Source organism: Artemia sp. Qi Xiang Cuo, chromosome 18 (genome assembly GCF_049724085.1).
Source record: "Artemia sp. Qi Xiang Cuo chromosome 18, ASM4972408v1, whole genome shotgun sequence".
Lineage (NCBI taxonomy): Eukaryota > Metazoa > Arthropoda > Branchiopoda > Anostraca > Artemiidae > Artemia > Artemia sp. Qi Xiang Cuo.
Window position 1 is genome coordinate 2,526,676 of NC_142811.1, and position 16,601 is coordinate 2,543,276.

The window sequence follows — 16,601 nt, forward strand, 5'->3', positions numbered from 1 at the left end:
GTTCAATGCCAGTTATGTGGTGCATAATAATAACCCGATTCTTTTGCTGATGAATATTCTAGTCCAGTTTACAAATCAAATGTTTTTATTTTATCCTTCCTAAGAACACTCTGCAATCAACTATTGTCATGTTCACTTTTTCAAGGCTGAAAAATATGTAGCTACTCTACCTTATCAGCCTGTTAATGCATTTTTTATATTTTTTGACAAGTATGGCTTTCTAATTCAATATTTTGACACACAAAATTTTTGCACCTCATGACCTCTTTCAAGGGTTAATTAAATAAACAAATATTCTATCTTATCAGCTTGACAATGCATTTTGTTTACAAGTATGGCTTTCTAATTCAATGTCTTGACAAATGTAAAACATATGTGCCTCGTGATGAAATGATAACGAAAACTGGAAACTATGGTGGAAAATTTGATTAAATTTAATTACTTTCAATTGAATTTCCAAAAATTATCGAAACAGGAAAAATTAAGAAGCAGTGACCTCAAGTACCCCGTATTTTTGCGGGGCAACTTCTTTTTGAAAGGAGGTTCTCACCAAACACAAAGCCAATCGACTAAATTACCTAAAAAAAACATCAAAATAAAAGCGCTTTTTGCCTGCCCCCCCCCCTTCTTCACTGCAGACCCATCTTAGGTCTATTCATATTTGAAAAACTGCTACAAAATTATAAATGCTTTTTTTTTGGAAAAATGTTCCAAAATTTTTAACGCTAACACCACATTTTCGTCAGTGTTGCCATGTTGAACCGGGAAAAAAATTAAGCGAAACTACTTAGTTAAAAGCTTCTTCTCCGTAGAAATTCAAATATTATAAAAGTGCTGATTCTCAAACACAAATTCACCTTCAAAAGATCTGTGGTATCTTCTTCAGAACTTTCTTGAAAAACGCGTCTCGATCGGGTGAGAAACTCTTCCTCAAGAAAACTGTGGGCCACTATTCGCTGCAAAAACCTTCTACCGGCTAGCTCGACCAATCCATTTTACATTCATTGCATCAGATCTATCAACAAACAAGGATGCCCGCTGTATGCTGGTGTTCTAAAAATATTGTTGGTACCGTTTCGAAAGATCCAAATTAGGGTTAATAGGACAGGTTTAGTCGTAATCCAACACTCTCTACATTTTTTTAGGGATAAGTATGATATAGCGGCGACGGCAGTTTCTGCATGTACTTACGTCTGCCTTCTTCTATAGAGCTTTCTCATATTATTCACTCTACTGTCCAACAAGCAAAGCAGACACAAAAGCACACATCTCGATCCAGTTATCTTAAGTTTGATAAGTCGTGACGAGAGTACTTGAAGAATGCTTCATTTAACGTTTCACTTCGATCTTGGATCCATCTTCGTGGGGATACTTTCCCTAAAATTGTATGTCTCGCCTCCTTGGGAAGAATACCTAACAGTCAGATAAAACATCGAGTTATGTAGAAGGCTAACGGTAAATCCGATGCTTAAAAGGACTTCGTGCCGCGAAAATATAAATAAAAAAAGGACAGCTACACCGTTTTAAGGTTTAGCTGTTGCTGATTTTCCATCATTTTCCTGCTTTTTAATTTTGTGTCCACTACTACCAAAAGCTGCCTAACTGCATAAGGAGGTATCTTTTATTAAAAACGAGAGTTCCTGATTTTTCAGGAATTTTTAAGATATATATGGTTGTGTGAGTTTCAACTCAACCAATTCAAACAATCAGTTTTCATTTTTAATTAATAAGAAAGGGTTGAAGGACGGTTCACATGAAGACAAAAACAAGAAGAAACCCAGTAAGGTAGTCTGTTTTGTACTGGAAAAGGAAATGGTAAAGAGTTTTTTTTTTCGAGCCAATTAGCTATTTCTAGCTGTAAGACAGTTTTCTAACTTGTCTGATTTAGCATTGCATTTTTTATATACATATTTTTGTAGATTTGTAGGCCGTGGAAAAAAATACCGTCCTTATGCGTAAGCGCATATGAATATATGTTCAAAATATGTTCTTTTTTCAGTTTGAGCAGTTTACCCCATGTGTCTTTACATATTTGCAAACGTATGCTGTTGGCATGGAAGAAGTCGCTTGGGATAGTAAAAAATGGAAGACAAAAGGGAAGTTCAACAGAGAAAGGGGATTCTTAGAAGTGAACTTGCGAATTAGAAGTGTAAGCCAACCCTTACGTTCCATAATACATATGTAATTTTATGTTATATTCTAAAGTTAAAGTGTCAAGCTTAGGTCTATTTATACCAAGAACCACGTTTGTTTTAGATTTTTCTTTGGATTGTTTCAAATTAACGAAGTGTCGAGAGCAGCATCAAAATTTTGTCAGTGTTGCCACGTTAAAGCGGGAAAATTAATAAGTAAAACTAACTATTTTTAGTAAGAAAACGTTGCTCGTACGTACGAATTCAACAATTAGCCATTATCAGGGGATTCTTAGGAGTGAACTTGCAACTTAGAAGTGTAAGCCAACCCTTACGTTCCATAATACACATGCCATTTTGTGTTATAATTTAAACTTAAAGTGCTAAGCTTAGGTCTATTCATACCAAGAAACACATTTGTTTTTGATTTTTCTTTTGATTGTTTCAAAAGAACTGAGTGTCGAGAGCAGTATCAAAATTTTTTCAGCGTTGCCACGTTTATGCGGGAAAATTAATAAGTAAAACTAACTATTTTTAGTAAGAAAACGCTGCTCGTACATATGAATTCAAAAATTAGCATTTATCATGGGATTCTTAGGAGTAAACTTACAACTTAAAAGTGTAAGCCAACTCTTACCTTCCATAATACATATTTCATTTTATGTTATAATCTAAACTTAAAGTGCCAAGCTTAAGTCTATTTATACCAAGAACCACGTTTGTTTTGGATTTTTCTTTTGATCGTTTCAAAATAACGAAGTGTCGAGAGCAGTAACAAAATTTTGTTAGTGTTTCCACGTTTAAGCGGGAAAATCAAACAGTTCGTGGTAACGAACTGTAAGTAAGGAGCGACCCGGCTCAATGGTACCCGAAACTGTAGAAAACGGAATTTTGATACCAATAGATACATCAAAAGAATCATATTTTAATGCTGATTTCAAATATACAAGTTTCATCAAGTTTAGTCCTACCTAACAAGTCCTATCAAAAGTTACGCACCTGAGAAATTGTGGCTGATTTTTCAAAAAAGAGGAAAAGACCCCCTGAAAAACATAGAACTCCTATTAAAACCATAGCATAATATTCAGTATATCACAGAACCCAACTACAAATGTTTCGAACTCTTATTTGCAAAAATGTTGAGTTTTGCATTTTTTGCCGGAAGAAAGATCACGGATGTGTGTTTATTTGTTTGTTTGTTTTTTTCCCAGGGGTTATCGTATCGACCCAGTGGTCCTATAATATCGTGGGAGGGCTCATTCGAACGGAAATTAAAAGTTCTAGTTCCCTTTTTAAGTGACCATAAAATGGGGGGCAACTAGACCCCCTCCCACGCTCATTTTTTTCCCAAAGTCACCCAATCAAAACTTTGAGATAGCCATTTTGTTCAGCATGGTCGAAAATATCATAACTATGTCTTTTAGGATGACTTAATCACCCAAAGTCCCCGGGGGGAGGGCTGAAAGTTATGAATTTTACCAAATGTTATTATATAGTATTGGTTATTGGGAAGTATACAGACGTTTTCAGAGGGGATTTTTTCTGGTATGGGGGGGAGTGGGTCGGGGGCTAGGTGGGAGGATCTTACCATGAAGGAAGTTTTCATGGGAGAAGGGACATTGCATGAAGGGGGTGCCGGATTTTCCAGCATTATTTAAAAAAAGATCAGAAATTATATATAAAAAAACAAGTTTTTTAATTGAAAGTAAGGAGCAATATAAAAACTTAAAACGACAGAAAACATTACGTATATGATTGGGTTCATCCCCTAGTCAATACCTCGCTCTTTAAGCTAAAGATTATTTAGTACTTTAGTAGTAACCAAGGTACTACTTTGCGTAGGTTATGTTCCATCCTGTATCTAACTTATACTTTGCGGCCTTTACGTTCCATGGCAGCTTTCCAAGGCATAGTCTACAGCCAGCGGTTATTTGGCAGTGTATAATGTCCTCAAACAGGTTTTTTTTCTGTTTTTGTTGTCAATTACACAATGAATGTAGGTCATGGGGTCAATTTTGAAGGGAAAACCAAAAATGCTCAGAATCGAGAATAAATGGGATCTGCCTCAAGGCCAAGGCTCAGAGGCCCCTCGTTCCCCAATTTCTGAGGGCAGGGGAGGGGGGAGAGTCAATTTTGGAGGGAAAACCAAAAATGCGCAGAATTGAAAATAAAGGGGATCTGCCTCAAGGGCAAGGCTCAGAGGCCCCTCCTTCTTCCATTTCTGAGGGCAGGGGGGAGGGGGAGTCAATTTTGGAGGGAAACCCAAAAATGCTCAGAATTGAAAATAAAGGGGATCTGCCTCAAGGGCAAGGCTCAGAGGCCCCTCCTTCCTCAATTTCTGAGGGCAGGGGGGAGGGGGCGAGTCAATTTTGGAGGGAAAACCAAAAATGCTCAGAATTGAAAATAAAGGGGATCTGCCTCAAGGGCAAGGCTCAGAGGCCCTTCGTTCCCCAATTTCTGAGGGCAGGGGGAGGGGGAGTCAATTTTGGAGGGAAAAACTAAAAATGCTCAGAATTGAAAATAAAGGGGATCTGCCACAAGGGCAAGGCTCAGAGGCCCCTCCTTCCTCCATTTCTGCGGGCCGGGGAGGGGGGGAGTCAATTTTGGAGGGAAAAGCAAAAATGCGCAGAATTGAAAATAAAGGGGATCTGCCTCAAGGGCAAGGCTCAGAGCCCCCTCCTTCCCCAATTTCTGAGGGCCGGGGAGGGGGGGAGTCAATTTTGGAGGGAAAACCAAAAATGCTCAGAATTGAAACTAATGGGGATCTGCCTCAAGGGCAAAGCGCAGAGGCGCGGCGCTCCGCTATTTCTGCGGGCAGGTGGATGGGGGAGTCACTGTTGGCGGGATACCCAAAAATAATCACAATAAAAAATAAACGGGATCCGCCTAAAGTGGAAGGCTAAGAGCCCCCTCCGTCCTCCATGTCTGTGGGCAGGGGGGGGGGGGAGTCAATTTTGGAGGGAAAACCAAAAATACTCAGAATCGAAAATAAACGTTTGTGTCATTTTGATCTGTGTGTCTTTCTTTTGGATGTTTGTGTCTCTTAGGGATCGTGTGTGTCTCTTTGGGCTATGTGTGTCTCTTTGGGCTGTTTGTGTCATTTTGATCTGTGTGTCTTTCTTTTGGATGTTTGTGTCTCTTAGGGACCGTGTGTGTCTCTTTGGGCTATGTGTGTCTCTTTGGAGCGTTCGAATCTTTTGGTCTGTATGTGTCTGTATGGGCGTTTTTTGTCTCTTTTGGCTGTGTGTGTGTCTCTTTTGGCTTTGTGTGTCTCTTAGGGCTGTGTGTGTCTCTTTATCCTGTTTGTGTGTCTCTTTGGGCTGTGTGTGTCTCTTTAGGCTGTGTGTCTCTTTGGGCAGTTTGAATCTTTTTGGTCTGTGTGTGTCTGTTTTGGCTTTTTGTGTCGTTTTGGGCTTTGTGTGTCTCTGTTGGACGTGTGCATCTCTTTGGGCCGTGTGCATCTCTTTGAGCTGTATGTGTCTCTTGGGCTGTTTGAGTCATTTTGGTCTGTGTGTGTTTCTTTTGGCTGTTTGTGTCACTTAGAGGCCATGTGTGTCTCTTTGGGGATGTTTGAATCTTTTTGGTATGTATGTGTCTGTATGGGCGTTTTTTGTCTCTTTGGGCTGTGTGTGTGTCTCATTGGGCTTTGTGTGTCTCTTCGGACTGTGTGTATGTCTGTTTAGCCTGTGTGTTTCTCTTTGGGCTGTGTGTTTGTCTTGAGGCTGTATTCATTTTTGAGCAGTTGAATCGTTATGGTCTGTGTGTTTGTCAGTTGCATGTGAGTTCCGTGTTTTTATTTGTGTATATATTTTGGAGTTGTGAGTATCTGTTTGCAGGGTAAGTCTCTATGTTATGGGTGTATCCCTTTGGGCTGTGGGTGTCTCTTTGTGATAAGTGTCTCTTTAGGCTGTGTGTGTCTCGTTGGACTGTGTCTTTTTTGGGGTGTCTGAGTCTTTTTGGTCTGTAAGTGTCTTTTTGTGCTGTTTGAGTCTTTTAGGTCCGTGTTTGTCTCTTTGGGTTGTGTTTCTCTTTGGGCTGTCTGTGTCTCTTTGAGCTGTTTGTGTCTCTTGAGGCTGTGTGTGTCCTTTTGGGTTGTGTGTCTCTTTGGGCTGTTTGAATCTTTTTGTCTGTTTGTGTGACTCTTTGGGCTGTTTGAGTCTTTTTGGTCTGTGTTTGTCTCTTTGGGCTGTTTGTGTCTCTTTGGGCTGTTTGTGTCTCTTTGGGCTATGTGTGTCTCTTTGGGCTGTGTGTCTCGTTGGACTGTTTGAGTCTTTTTATCTGTTTGTGTCTCTTTGGGCTGTTTGAGTCTTTTTGGTCTGTGTTTGTCTCTTTGGGATGTTTGTGTTTCTTTGGGCTATGTGTGTCTCTTTGGGCTGTTTGAGTCATTTTGGTCTGTGTGTCTTTCTTTTGGCTGTCTGTGTCTCTTAGGAGCCGTGTGGGTCACTTTTGGGTCTTTTTGTCTCTTTTGGGAATTTGAATCTTTTTGTATATATTTGTGTGTAAGGGCGTGTTTTTTCTCTTTTTGGGGTTTGTGTGTATCTTTTGGCTTTTTGTGTCTCTTAGGGCTGTTTGTGTCTATTTATCCTGTGTGTGTGTGTCTTTGGGCTTTGTTTGTCTCTTTAGGCTGAGTGTCTCTTTGGGCAGTTTGAATATTTTTGGTTTGTGTGTGTCTCTTTTTGCTTTTTGTGTCGTTTTGGGCTTTGTGTGTCTCTGTTGGATGTGTGCGTCTCTTTGGGCCGTGTGCATCTCTTTGAGCTGTATGTGTCTCTTGGGCTGTTTGAGTCATTTTGGTGTGGGTGTGTTTCTTTTGGCTGTTTGTGTCTCTTAGAGGCCATGTGTGTCTCTTTGGGCAATGTGTGTCTCTTTGGGGTGTTTGAATCTTTTTGGTATGTATGTGTCTGTATGGGCGTGTTTTTTGTCTTTTGGGGTGGGGTGTTTGTCGTTTGGGGTTTTGTTTCTCATAAGTCTGTGTGTATGTCTCTTTAGCCTGTGTTTGTCTCTTTGGGCTGCGTGTGTCTCTTTAGGCTGTGTATCTCTTTGGGCAGTTTGAATCTTTATGGTCTGTGTGTGTGTCTCTTTTGGCTGTTTGTGTCGTTTTGGGCTTTGTGTCTCTCTGTAGGATGTGTGCGTCTCTTTGAGCTGTATGTGTCTCTTTGAGCTGTGGGTGTCTCTTTGTGATGTGTGTCTCTTTAGGCTGTGTGTGTCTCGTTGGACTGTGTGTCTTTTTGGGGTGTCTGAGTCTTTTTGGTCTGTATGTGTCTCTTTGGGTTGTGTTTCTCTTTGGGCTGTCTGTGTCTCTTTGAGCTGTTTGTGTCTCTTGAGGCTGTGTGTGTCTCTTTGGGCTGTGTGTCTCTTTGGGCTGTTTGAGTCTTTTTGGTCTGTTTGTGTGTCTCTTTGGGCTGTTTGAGTCTTTTTGGTCTGTGTTTGTCTCTTTGGGCTGTTTGTGTCTCTTTGGGCTGTTTGTGTCTCTTTGGGCTGTTTTTGTTTCTTTGTGATGTGTGTGTCTCTTTAGGCTGTTTGAGTCATTTTGGTCTGTGTTTGTTTCTTTTGACTGTTTGAGTCTCTTTGGAGTCATGTGTGTCTCTTTGGGCTATGTGTGTCTCTTTGTGGTGTTTGTATCTTTTTGGTCTGTTTGTGTCTCTTTGGGCTGTGTGTGTCTCTTCGGGCTGTGTGTGTCTCTTTAGCCTTTGTGTGTATATTTGGGCTGTTTGTGTCTCTTTTGGCTGTGTGTCTCTTTGGGCAGTTTGAATCTTTTTGATCTGTTTGTGTCTCTTTGGCGCGCCACTCTAAGTGAACCTAGATCAACCCAACTTTTTGTATATCTCTCTCACTATGACTCTGTTTGTGTGTCGTGTCTGTGCGTGTGTCGTCTCAATGTGTGTGTCATCTCTATGGGTGTGTCGTCTCTGTTTTTTTTGTGTCTTCTAGTGTGGATGTTGTCTCTGTGTGCGTGTGTGTTGTCTCTATGTGTGTGTCGTCTCTATGTGTGTTTCGTATCTGTGTGTGTGTGTGACGTCTCTTTGTGTGTGTTGTCTCTATGTGTGTTTGTCATTTCTATGTGTGTCTCGTCTCTCTGTGTGTGTTGACTCTGTGTGTGTGTGTGTGTATCGTCTCTGTGCATGTGTCGTCTCTATGTGTCGTTTCTGTGTGTTTGTCCTCTATGTGTGTGATTCGTCTCTTTGTGTATGTCGCCTCTGTGTGTTTGTCCTCTCTGTGTGTGTGTGAGTGGACTCTGTGTGTGTGTGTGTGTATCGTCTCTGTGCATGTGTCGTATCTGTGGGTGTTTCGTATCTGTGTGTCTGTCATCTCTATGTCTGTGTTGTCTCTATGTGTGTGTCATGTCTGTTTGTGTGTGTGTGTGTTTCGTCTCTATGTGTGTGTGTCGTCTCTATGTGTGTGGTTCGTCTCTGTGTGTGTGTGACGTCTCTTTGTGTGTTTCTTATCTGTGTGTGTGTGTATCGTCTCTGTGCATGTGTCGTTTCTATGTGTCGTTTCTGTGTGTTTGTCCTCTCTGTGTGTGAGTAGTCTCTTTGCGTGTGTCTCGTCTGTGTGTGTGTCCTCTCTGTGTGTGTGTTGTCTCTGTGTGTGTGTGTGTGTGTGTCATATCTTTGAAACTGTCTTGTCTGTGGGTGTTTCTTATCTGTATTTCTGTCATCTCTATGTCATTATTTTCTCTATGAGTGTGTCATCTCAGTGTGTGTGTGTGTCGTTTCTCTGTGTGTTTACTCTCTCTGAGTGTGTTATATCTTTGTGTGTTTCATATCTGTGTGTGTGTGTTGTATCTGTGTGTTTGTCGTCTCTGTTTGCGTGTTGTGTCTCTATCTGTGTCGTCTCTGTGTGTTTGTCGTCTCTGTGTATGTGTCGTCTCTATTTGTAAGTCTTCACTTTGAGTGTGTCGTCTCTGTGTGTTTGTCGTCTCTGTGTGTGTGTGTGTCGTCTCTATGTGTAAGTGGTCACTTTGAGTGTGTCGTACACACACACACACAAAAACTTACACAAACAAAAAAAATTACACACCCACAAAAACTTACACACACACACACACAAACACTTACACACACACACAAAAATTTACACGCACAAAAAAACTTACACACACAAACAAAATTACATACACACAAAAAAACTTACACACACACAAAAAAAAACTTACACACACATAAAAACTCACACACACACAAAAAAAAAATTTACACACACAAAAAAAACTTACACACACAAAAAAAACTTACACACACACACACACAGCTTACACATACACACACAAAAACTTACACACAAAAAAAACTTCTCTGAGTGTTGAAAATGATTTCACGACATGATATTAGTTTTTTTTTTCTTGTCCCAAACTATTTTTTTTACCATGAACCGTTCAGAGACCAATTTGATCAACTTGGAGAAAGTTCAAATAGAATCATTACTGATATTGATATTAGCGCTTAAACTACAAACCGACAAAAATATCCGGAACTTTTTTTTTCTTATAGCCTTGACTTTGAAGACATTGTCGCCCTCCATTATAACTTCGCTAACAGCTCAAAGAGATGCACATGGCCCAAAGAGACGCACACATCCAACAAAGACACACAACGCCCAAAAAGACACAAAAACAGTCAAAAGAGACAGACACAGACCAAAAATATTCAAACTGACCAAAGAGACACACAGCCTAAGGAGACATACACACAGCCTGAATAGACACACAAAGCCTAAAGAGACACACACACAGCCCAAAGAGACAAAAAAACGCCCATACAGACACATACAGGCTAAAAAGAGTCAAAATCCCCAAAGAGACACACATAGCCCAAAGAGACACAAACAGCAGAAAGACACACACAAAGAGCAAAGTGACTCAAACAGTCCAAAGAGACACACATAGCCCAAAGAAACACAAACAGCCCAAAGAGACACAAACAGATCAAAAAGATTCAAACTGCCCAAAGAGACACATAGCCTAAAGAGACACACACAGCACAAAGAGACACACACTGTCTAAAGAGATACACACAGCCCAAAGAGACAAACAAAGCCCAAAGAGACACATACAGACCAAAAAGATTCAAACACCCCAAAGAGACACACATAGCCCAAAGAGACACACAAGGCCCCTAAGAGACAGAAACAGTCAAAAGAAACACACACAGACCAAAATGACTCAAACAGCCCAAAGATACACACATAGCCCGAAGAAACACAAACACCCCAAAGAGACAAAAACAGAACAAAAAGACTCAAAAACTACAAAGACACACACAGCACAAAGAGACGCACACAGCCAAAAGATACACACACAGCCCAAAGAGACACAAACAGCCCAAAGAGACACACACAGAACAAAACGACTCAAACAGCCCAAAGAGACACAAAAACAGACCAAAAAGACTCAAACAGCCCAAAGAGACACACAGCCCAAAGGGACACACACAGCCTCAAGAGACAAAAACAGCTCAAAGAGACACAGATAGCCCAAAGAGAAACACAACCCAAAGAGACAAACACAGACCTAAAAGACTCAAACAGCCCCAAGAGACACATACAGACCAAACAGACTCAGACACCCCAAACAGACACACAGTCCAACGAGACACACACAGCCTAAAGAGACACACATCACAAAGAGACACCCACAGATAAAATAGACACATACAGATCAAAGAGACGTACACTACCCAAAAAGACGTACACATCGAACAGAGAGACACAAAACCCACAACGACATAAACAGTAAAAAGAGACACACACACAGACCATAAAGATTCAAACTGCCCAAAGAGATACACAGCCTAAAGAGACACACACAGCCCAAAGAGACACACACAGGCTAAAGAGACATACACACAGTCCGAAGATACACATAAAGCCCAAATAGACAAACACACAGCCCAAAGAGACAAAAAACGCCCATACAGACACATACCAAAAAGATTCAAACACCCCAAAGAGACACACATTGCCCAAAGAGACACACATGGCCTCTAAGAGAAACAAACAGCCAAAAGAAACACACACAGACCAAAATGACTCAAACAGCCCAAGATACACATACAGCTCAAAGAGATGCACACGGCCCAAAGAGACACACACATCCAACAGAGACATACAAAGCCCAAAACGACACAAAAAGCCAAAAGAGACACACACAGACCGAAAAGATTCAAACTGCCCAAAGAGACACTCAGCCTAAAGAAACACACACAGTCCAATGAGACACACACACAGGCTAAAGAGAGACACACAGCCCTAATAGACACAAAACGCCAAAACAGACACACACACACCCAAAATAGAAACACCACGCACATACAGAAACAGATACGCAAAAAGATTCAATCAGCCCAAAAAGACACAAATAGCCAAAAGAGACACACACGGCCCCTAAGAGACACAAAAAGCAAAAAGAAAGACACACCGAGAAAAATGAATCAAACCGCCCAAAGAGACACACAAAGCCCAAATAAACACACACAGCCCAAAGAGACACAAACAGCCCAAAGAGACAAACACAGACCAAAAAGACACAAACAGACCAAAGAGACACACAAACAGACCAAAAAGATTCAAACATCACACAGAGACACACAGCCCAAAGTGACACACACAGCCTCAAGAGACACAAACACCTCAAAGAGACACAGACAGCCCAAAGAGAAAAACAACCCAAAGAGACAAACACCGACCTAAAAGACTCAAACAGCACAAAGAGACACTTACAGACCAAAAAGACTCAGACACCCCAAAAAAGACACACAGCCCAAAGAGACACACACAGCCCAAAGAGACACTAAACAGATCAAAGAGACATCCCACAGCACAAAGAGACACATACAGCTCAAAGAGACGTACACGGCCCAAAGAGATGCACACATCCAACAGAGAGACACAAAGCCCAAAACGACATAAACAGTCAAAAGAGACACACACAGACCATAAAGATTCAAACTGCCCAAAGAGACACACAGCCTAAATATAAACACACCGCCAAAAGAAAAACACACTGGATAAATATACTAACACAACGTCCGAAGTGAAACAAAAAGCCAAAATAGAAACAAACCTCCTCAAAACAGACAAAACACGCCCATACAGACACATAAATAACAAAAAGATTCAAGCATCCCCAAAGAGACACACGTTGCCCAAAGAGACACACATGGCCTCTAAGAGACACAAACAGCCAAAAGAAACACACACAGACACCAAAATGACTCAAACAGCCCAAGAGACACATACAGCTCAAAGAGATGCACACGGCCCAAAGAGACGCACACATCCAACAGAAACAGACAAAGCCCAAAACGACACAAAAAGCCAAAAGAGACACACACAGACCAAAAAGATTCAAACTGCCCAAAGATACACACAGCCTAAAGACACACACACAGCCAAAAGACACACACACACCGTATAAAGATACACACACAGCCCTAATAGACACACAAAGCCAAAACAGACACACACACAGCCAAAAGAGAACAAAAACGCCAATTCAGAAACATACAGACCAAATGATTCAAAAGCCCAAAAGAGACACACATAGCCCAAAGAGACACACACGGTCCCTAAGAGACACAAACATCCAAAAGAAAGACACACAGATCAAAATGACACAAACGTTTATTTTCTGAGTATTTTTGGTTTTCCCTCCAAAATTGACTCCCCCTCCCCCCTGCCCTCAGAAATGGAGGAAGGAGGGGGCTCTGAGCCTTCCCCTTGAGGCAGATCCCGTTTATTTTTGATTCTGAGCATTTTTGGTTTTCCCTCCAAAATTGACTCCCCCTCCCCCCCTGCCCGCAGAAATGGAGGAAGGAGGGGCCTCTGAGCCTTGCCCGTGAGGCCGATCCCCTGTATTTTCAATTCTGAGCATTTTTGGTTTTCCCTCCAAAATTGACTCCCCCACTCCCCTGCCCTCAGAAATAGGGGAAGGAGGGGCCTCTGAGCCTTGCCCTTGAGGCAGATCCCCTTTATTTTCAATTCTGCGCATTTGTGCTTTTCCCTCCAAAATTGAATCCCCTCCCCCCTGCCCTCAGAAATTGGGGAACGAAGGGCCTCTGAGCCTTGCCCTTGAGGCAGATCCCCTTTATTTTCAATTCTGAGCATTTTTGGTTTTCCCTCCAAAATTGACTCTCCCCCGCCCCCCTGCCCTCAGAAATGGAGAAAGGAGGGGCCTCTGAGCCTTGCCCTTGAGGCAGATCCCCTTTATTTTCAATTCTGCGCATTTTTGGTTTTCCCTCCAAAATTGACTCCCCCCCTCCCCTGCCCTCAGAAATGGAGGAAGGAGGGGCCTCTGAGCCTTGCCCTTGAGGCAGATCCCCTTTATTTTCTATTCTGAGAATTTTTGTTTTTTCATCCAAAATTGACTCCCCCTCCCCCCTGCCCTCAGAAATAGAGGAAGGAGGGGCCTCTGAGCCTTGCCCTTGAGGCAGATCCCGTTTATTTTCAATTCTGAGCATTTTTGGTTTTCCCTCCAAAATTGACTCTCCCCCCTCCCCTGCCCTCAGAAATGGGGGAACGAAGGACCTCTGAGCCTTGGCCTTGAGGCAGATCCCATTTATTCTCGATTCTGAGCATTTTTGGTTTTCCCTTCAAAATTGACCCTCCCCCCCCCCCCCTCCCCTGCCCTCAGAAATGGGGGAACGAAGGGAACGTTAGATCCTATTTTAAATTGACAATACTTTTCAAACGTTACTTGTGTATTATACAGACCACATCGGAGAGGTAAAGCTAGGTCAAGTAACAAATTACCTGAGTTAACAACCCCTTTGGGGTTACCTTAACTGTTAATCAGTTTAATCCCTTTTTTTTCTCCACCGTCATACAATCCAATCACTAATTAGAATCATTCACACTCCTAATATTCAAAACATTAATTAATATCGTTCATAGAGTCCAATTTGTGAATTCCTTATCCCTTTTTTGCAATGTTTAGGAACAGGCGGGGAATCCCCACTCGTTTGGAACGGTACCAACAGGACATAAGCAAATAGCACGTAGTTTTATAACGTATTTAATCACGTGTAGTTTTAAGAATGTGTATGTGAACTCATGAACTACATTCATTGTGCAATTGACAACAAAAACAGAAAAAAAACCTGTTTGAGGACATTATACACTACCAAATAACCGCTGGCTGTAGACTATGCCTTGGAAAGCTGCCAGGGAACGTAAAGGCCGCAAAGTATAAGTTAGATACAGGATGGAACATAACCTACGCAAAGTAGTACCTTGGTTACTACTTACTTTCATAAGAGCTATTTATTCTAATTAATGGCATTTGTGATTAAGGGGTCATTTTTAAAGAATTGGAACAAAATTCGATCTTTAGTTTAAAGAGCAAGGTATTGACTAGGGGGCGAACCCTCTAATATACGTATTAAAAATATAAGAATATAGAGGTTCGTTACGTAAGTTAATTCGTAAGTTACGTATATTTATTACTAATAAACACGTTCGTAAATAAAATTAAACAGGTTTCGAGAAAGCCATTTAACCAAATAAAAGCAAAATTAATATTCATTTTTTTTTTATTATTCATGGACGGTGAGCCAAAATCAAAACCTGCATTAATTCAAAAACGTTCAAAAATTAAATTAAAAAAAACAAGGTTTTTTTAACTGAAAGTAAGGAACAACATTAAAACTTAAAACGAACAGAAATTATTTCGTATATGAAAGGGGCTGTCCCCTCCTCAACGCCTCGCTCTTTACGCTAAAGTTTGACTTTCTCACAAATCTATTTTTTTTAAACAATGAAAAACTTAAGCGTGAAGAGCGAGGCGTTGAGGAAGGGACAGCCCCTTTCATATACGGAATAATTTCTGTTCGTTTTATGTTTTAACGTCGTTCCTTACTTTCAGTTAAAAAAACTTGTTTTTTTTATTTAATTAATAAGTAAAGTCAACTATTTTTAGTAAGACAACGATGCTCGTACATCCGAATTCAAAAATTAGCATTTATCAAGGGATTCTTGCAACTTAGAAGTGTAAGCCAACCCTTACCTTCCATAATACATATCTCATTTTATGCTATAATCTAAACTTAAAGTGCCAAGTTTAGGTCTAATCATACCAAGAACCACGTTTGTTTTAGATTTTTCTTTTGATTGTTTCAAAATAACGAAGTGTCGAGAGTATTATCAAAAGTTTGGTAGTGTTGCCACGTTTAAGCGGGAAAATTAATAAGTAAAACTAACTATTTAAAAAAAAAAAACATTGTTCGTACGTACGAATTCAAAAATTAGCCTTTATCAGGGGATTCTTAGGAATGAACTTGCATCTTAGAAGTATAAGCCATCCCTTACGTTCCATAATACATATGTCATTTTATGTTATTAATTTAAAAATATTTTTCCACAAAATAAGTTTTTCAAAGAAAAAAAAGAACTCCATTAAATAAAAAATTTGCAAAAATAAAATAAAATAATCTACCAAGCGTGAAACTACCATAAATCAGCATCGATAAATAAATGAAACCCAAAACGAACAGAAATTACAATAAATAACCGAGTCAAACTCAAAACGAGCAGAAATTAACATTAGTTTGTCGCAAAACCCCTATGCCTTCCCAAGGCCAGAAAAAAATTTGCACTTTACGGAAAAAATTTAATTTTTTTTACTTTTATAACTTTAATAAATCAAATAATATAAACATTTTGATTACTAAATATCAGTATATGTATATTAAACTGACAAAGCACATTCATTTGTATTTTGTCAATAAAGTGCAAATTTTGTTCTGGCCCTGGGAAGGCATAGGGGTTTTGCGCCCAACTTATTTTAATTTCTGCTCGTTTTGAGTTTGACCCGGTTAATTATTGTACTTTCTGTTCGATTTGGGTTTCATTTATTTGTTGATGCTGATTTGTGGTAGTTTCACGCTAGGTAGATTATTTGATTTTATTTTTGCTAATTTTTTGTTTAATGGAGTTCTTTACTTTTCTTTGAAAAACTTATTTTGTGGAAAAAGTTTTTTAAATATATTTCTGTTCGTTTTATATTGACATAGTCTTTTCAGGGAAAAAGAAAATAATACTTTTAAATCTTTTCGTTTTTTAAATCTTTATAGTTTGGCCTGCAAAATTTTGATTGGATGTGTTTTAGAAAATGGTGGGCGTGAGAGGGGCGTTAGTCGCTATCCAATTATTTTCAACTATTAAAAAAGGCACTAGCCTTTTCAATTTCCAATTGAATGAGCCCTTTTGAAGTTTCTACGACAACGCTATCAATAAAAACTTTATATGTCACAGGGTATAACTTACAACCCTTGCCCTGATGGGTGTGGGGGGAAGGGTTGTCATCCTTAAAGACCTAATTTTCAAAACTTTCAACTACGTTGAGCAAAATGGCTATCTAAAATTTTGGATTGGATGTGTTTGGGGAAAATTTGGGCGTGAGAGGGGGGTTAGTTGCCCTCAAATCACTTTCGACTATTAAAAAGGGTACTATCCCTTTGAATTTCAAATTGAATGAGC

General features: G+C 40.1%; 2 protein-coding genes across 3 annotated transcripts in view; one reads left to right on the forward strand and one right to left on the reverse strand.

Annotated features, from left to right (window-relative positions):
- LOC148941115 (trypsin-1-like) overlaps positions 1–16,601 on the reverse strand; it is a 433,373-nt gene that overhangs the window by 164,473 nt on the left and 252,299 nt on the right. The window lies entirely within an intron of this gene.
- The window catches only part of LOC148941116 (uncharacterized), a 171,309-nt gene that overhangs the window by 83,622 nt on the left and 71,086 nt on the right, over positions 1–16,601 (forward strand). The window contains exon 3 of one of the 2 annotated variants that reach the window (XM_089104302.1): positions 2,000–2,181. In XM_089104302.1, the coding sequence (XP_088960428.1) occupies positions 2,000–2,181 (182 nt within the window). The remainder of the gene's footprint in view (positions 1–1,999; positions 2,182–16,601) is intronic. The other variant, XM_089104301.1, reaches the window with a different exon arrangement.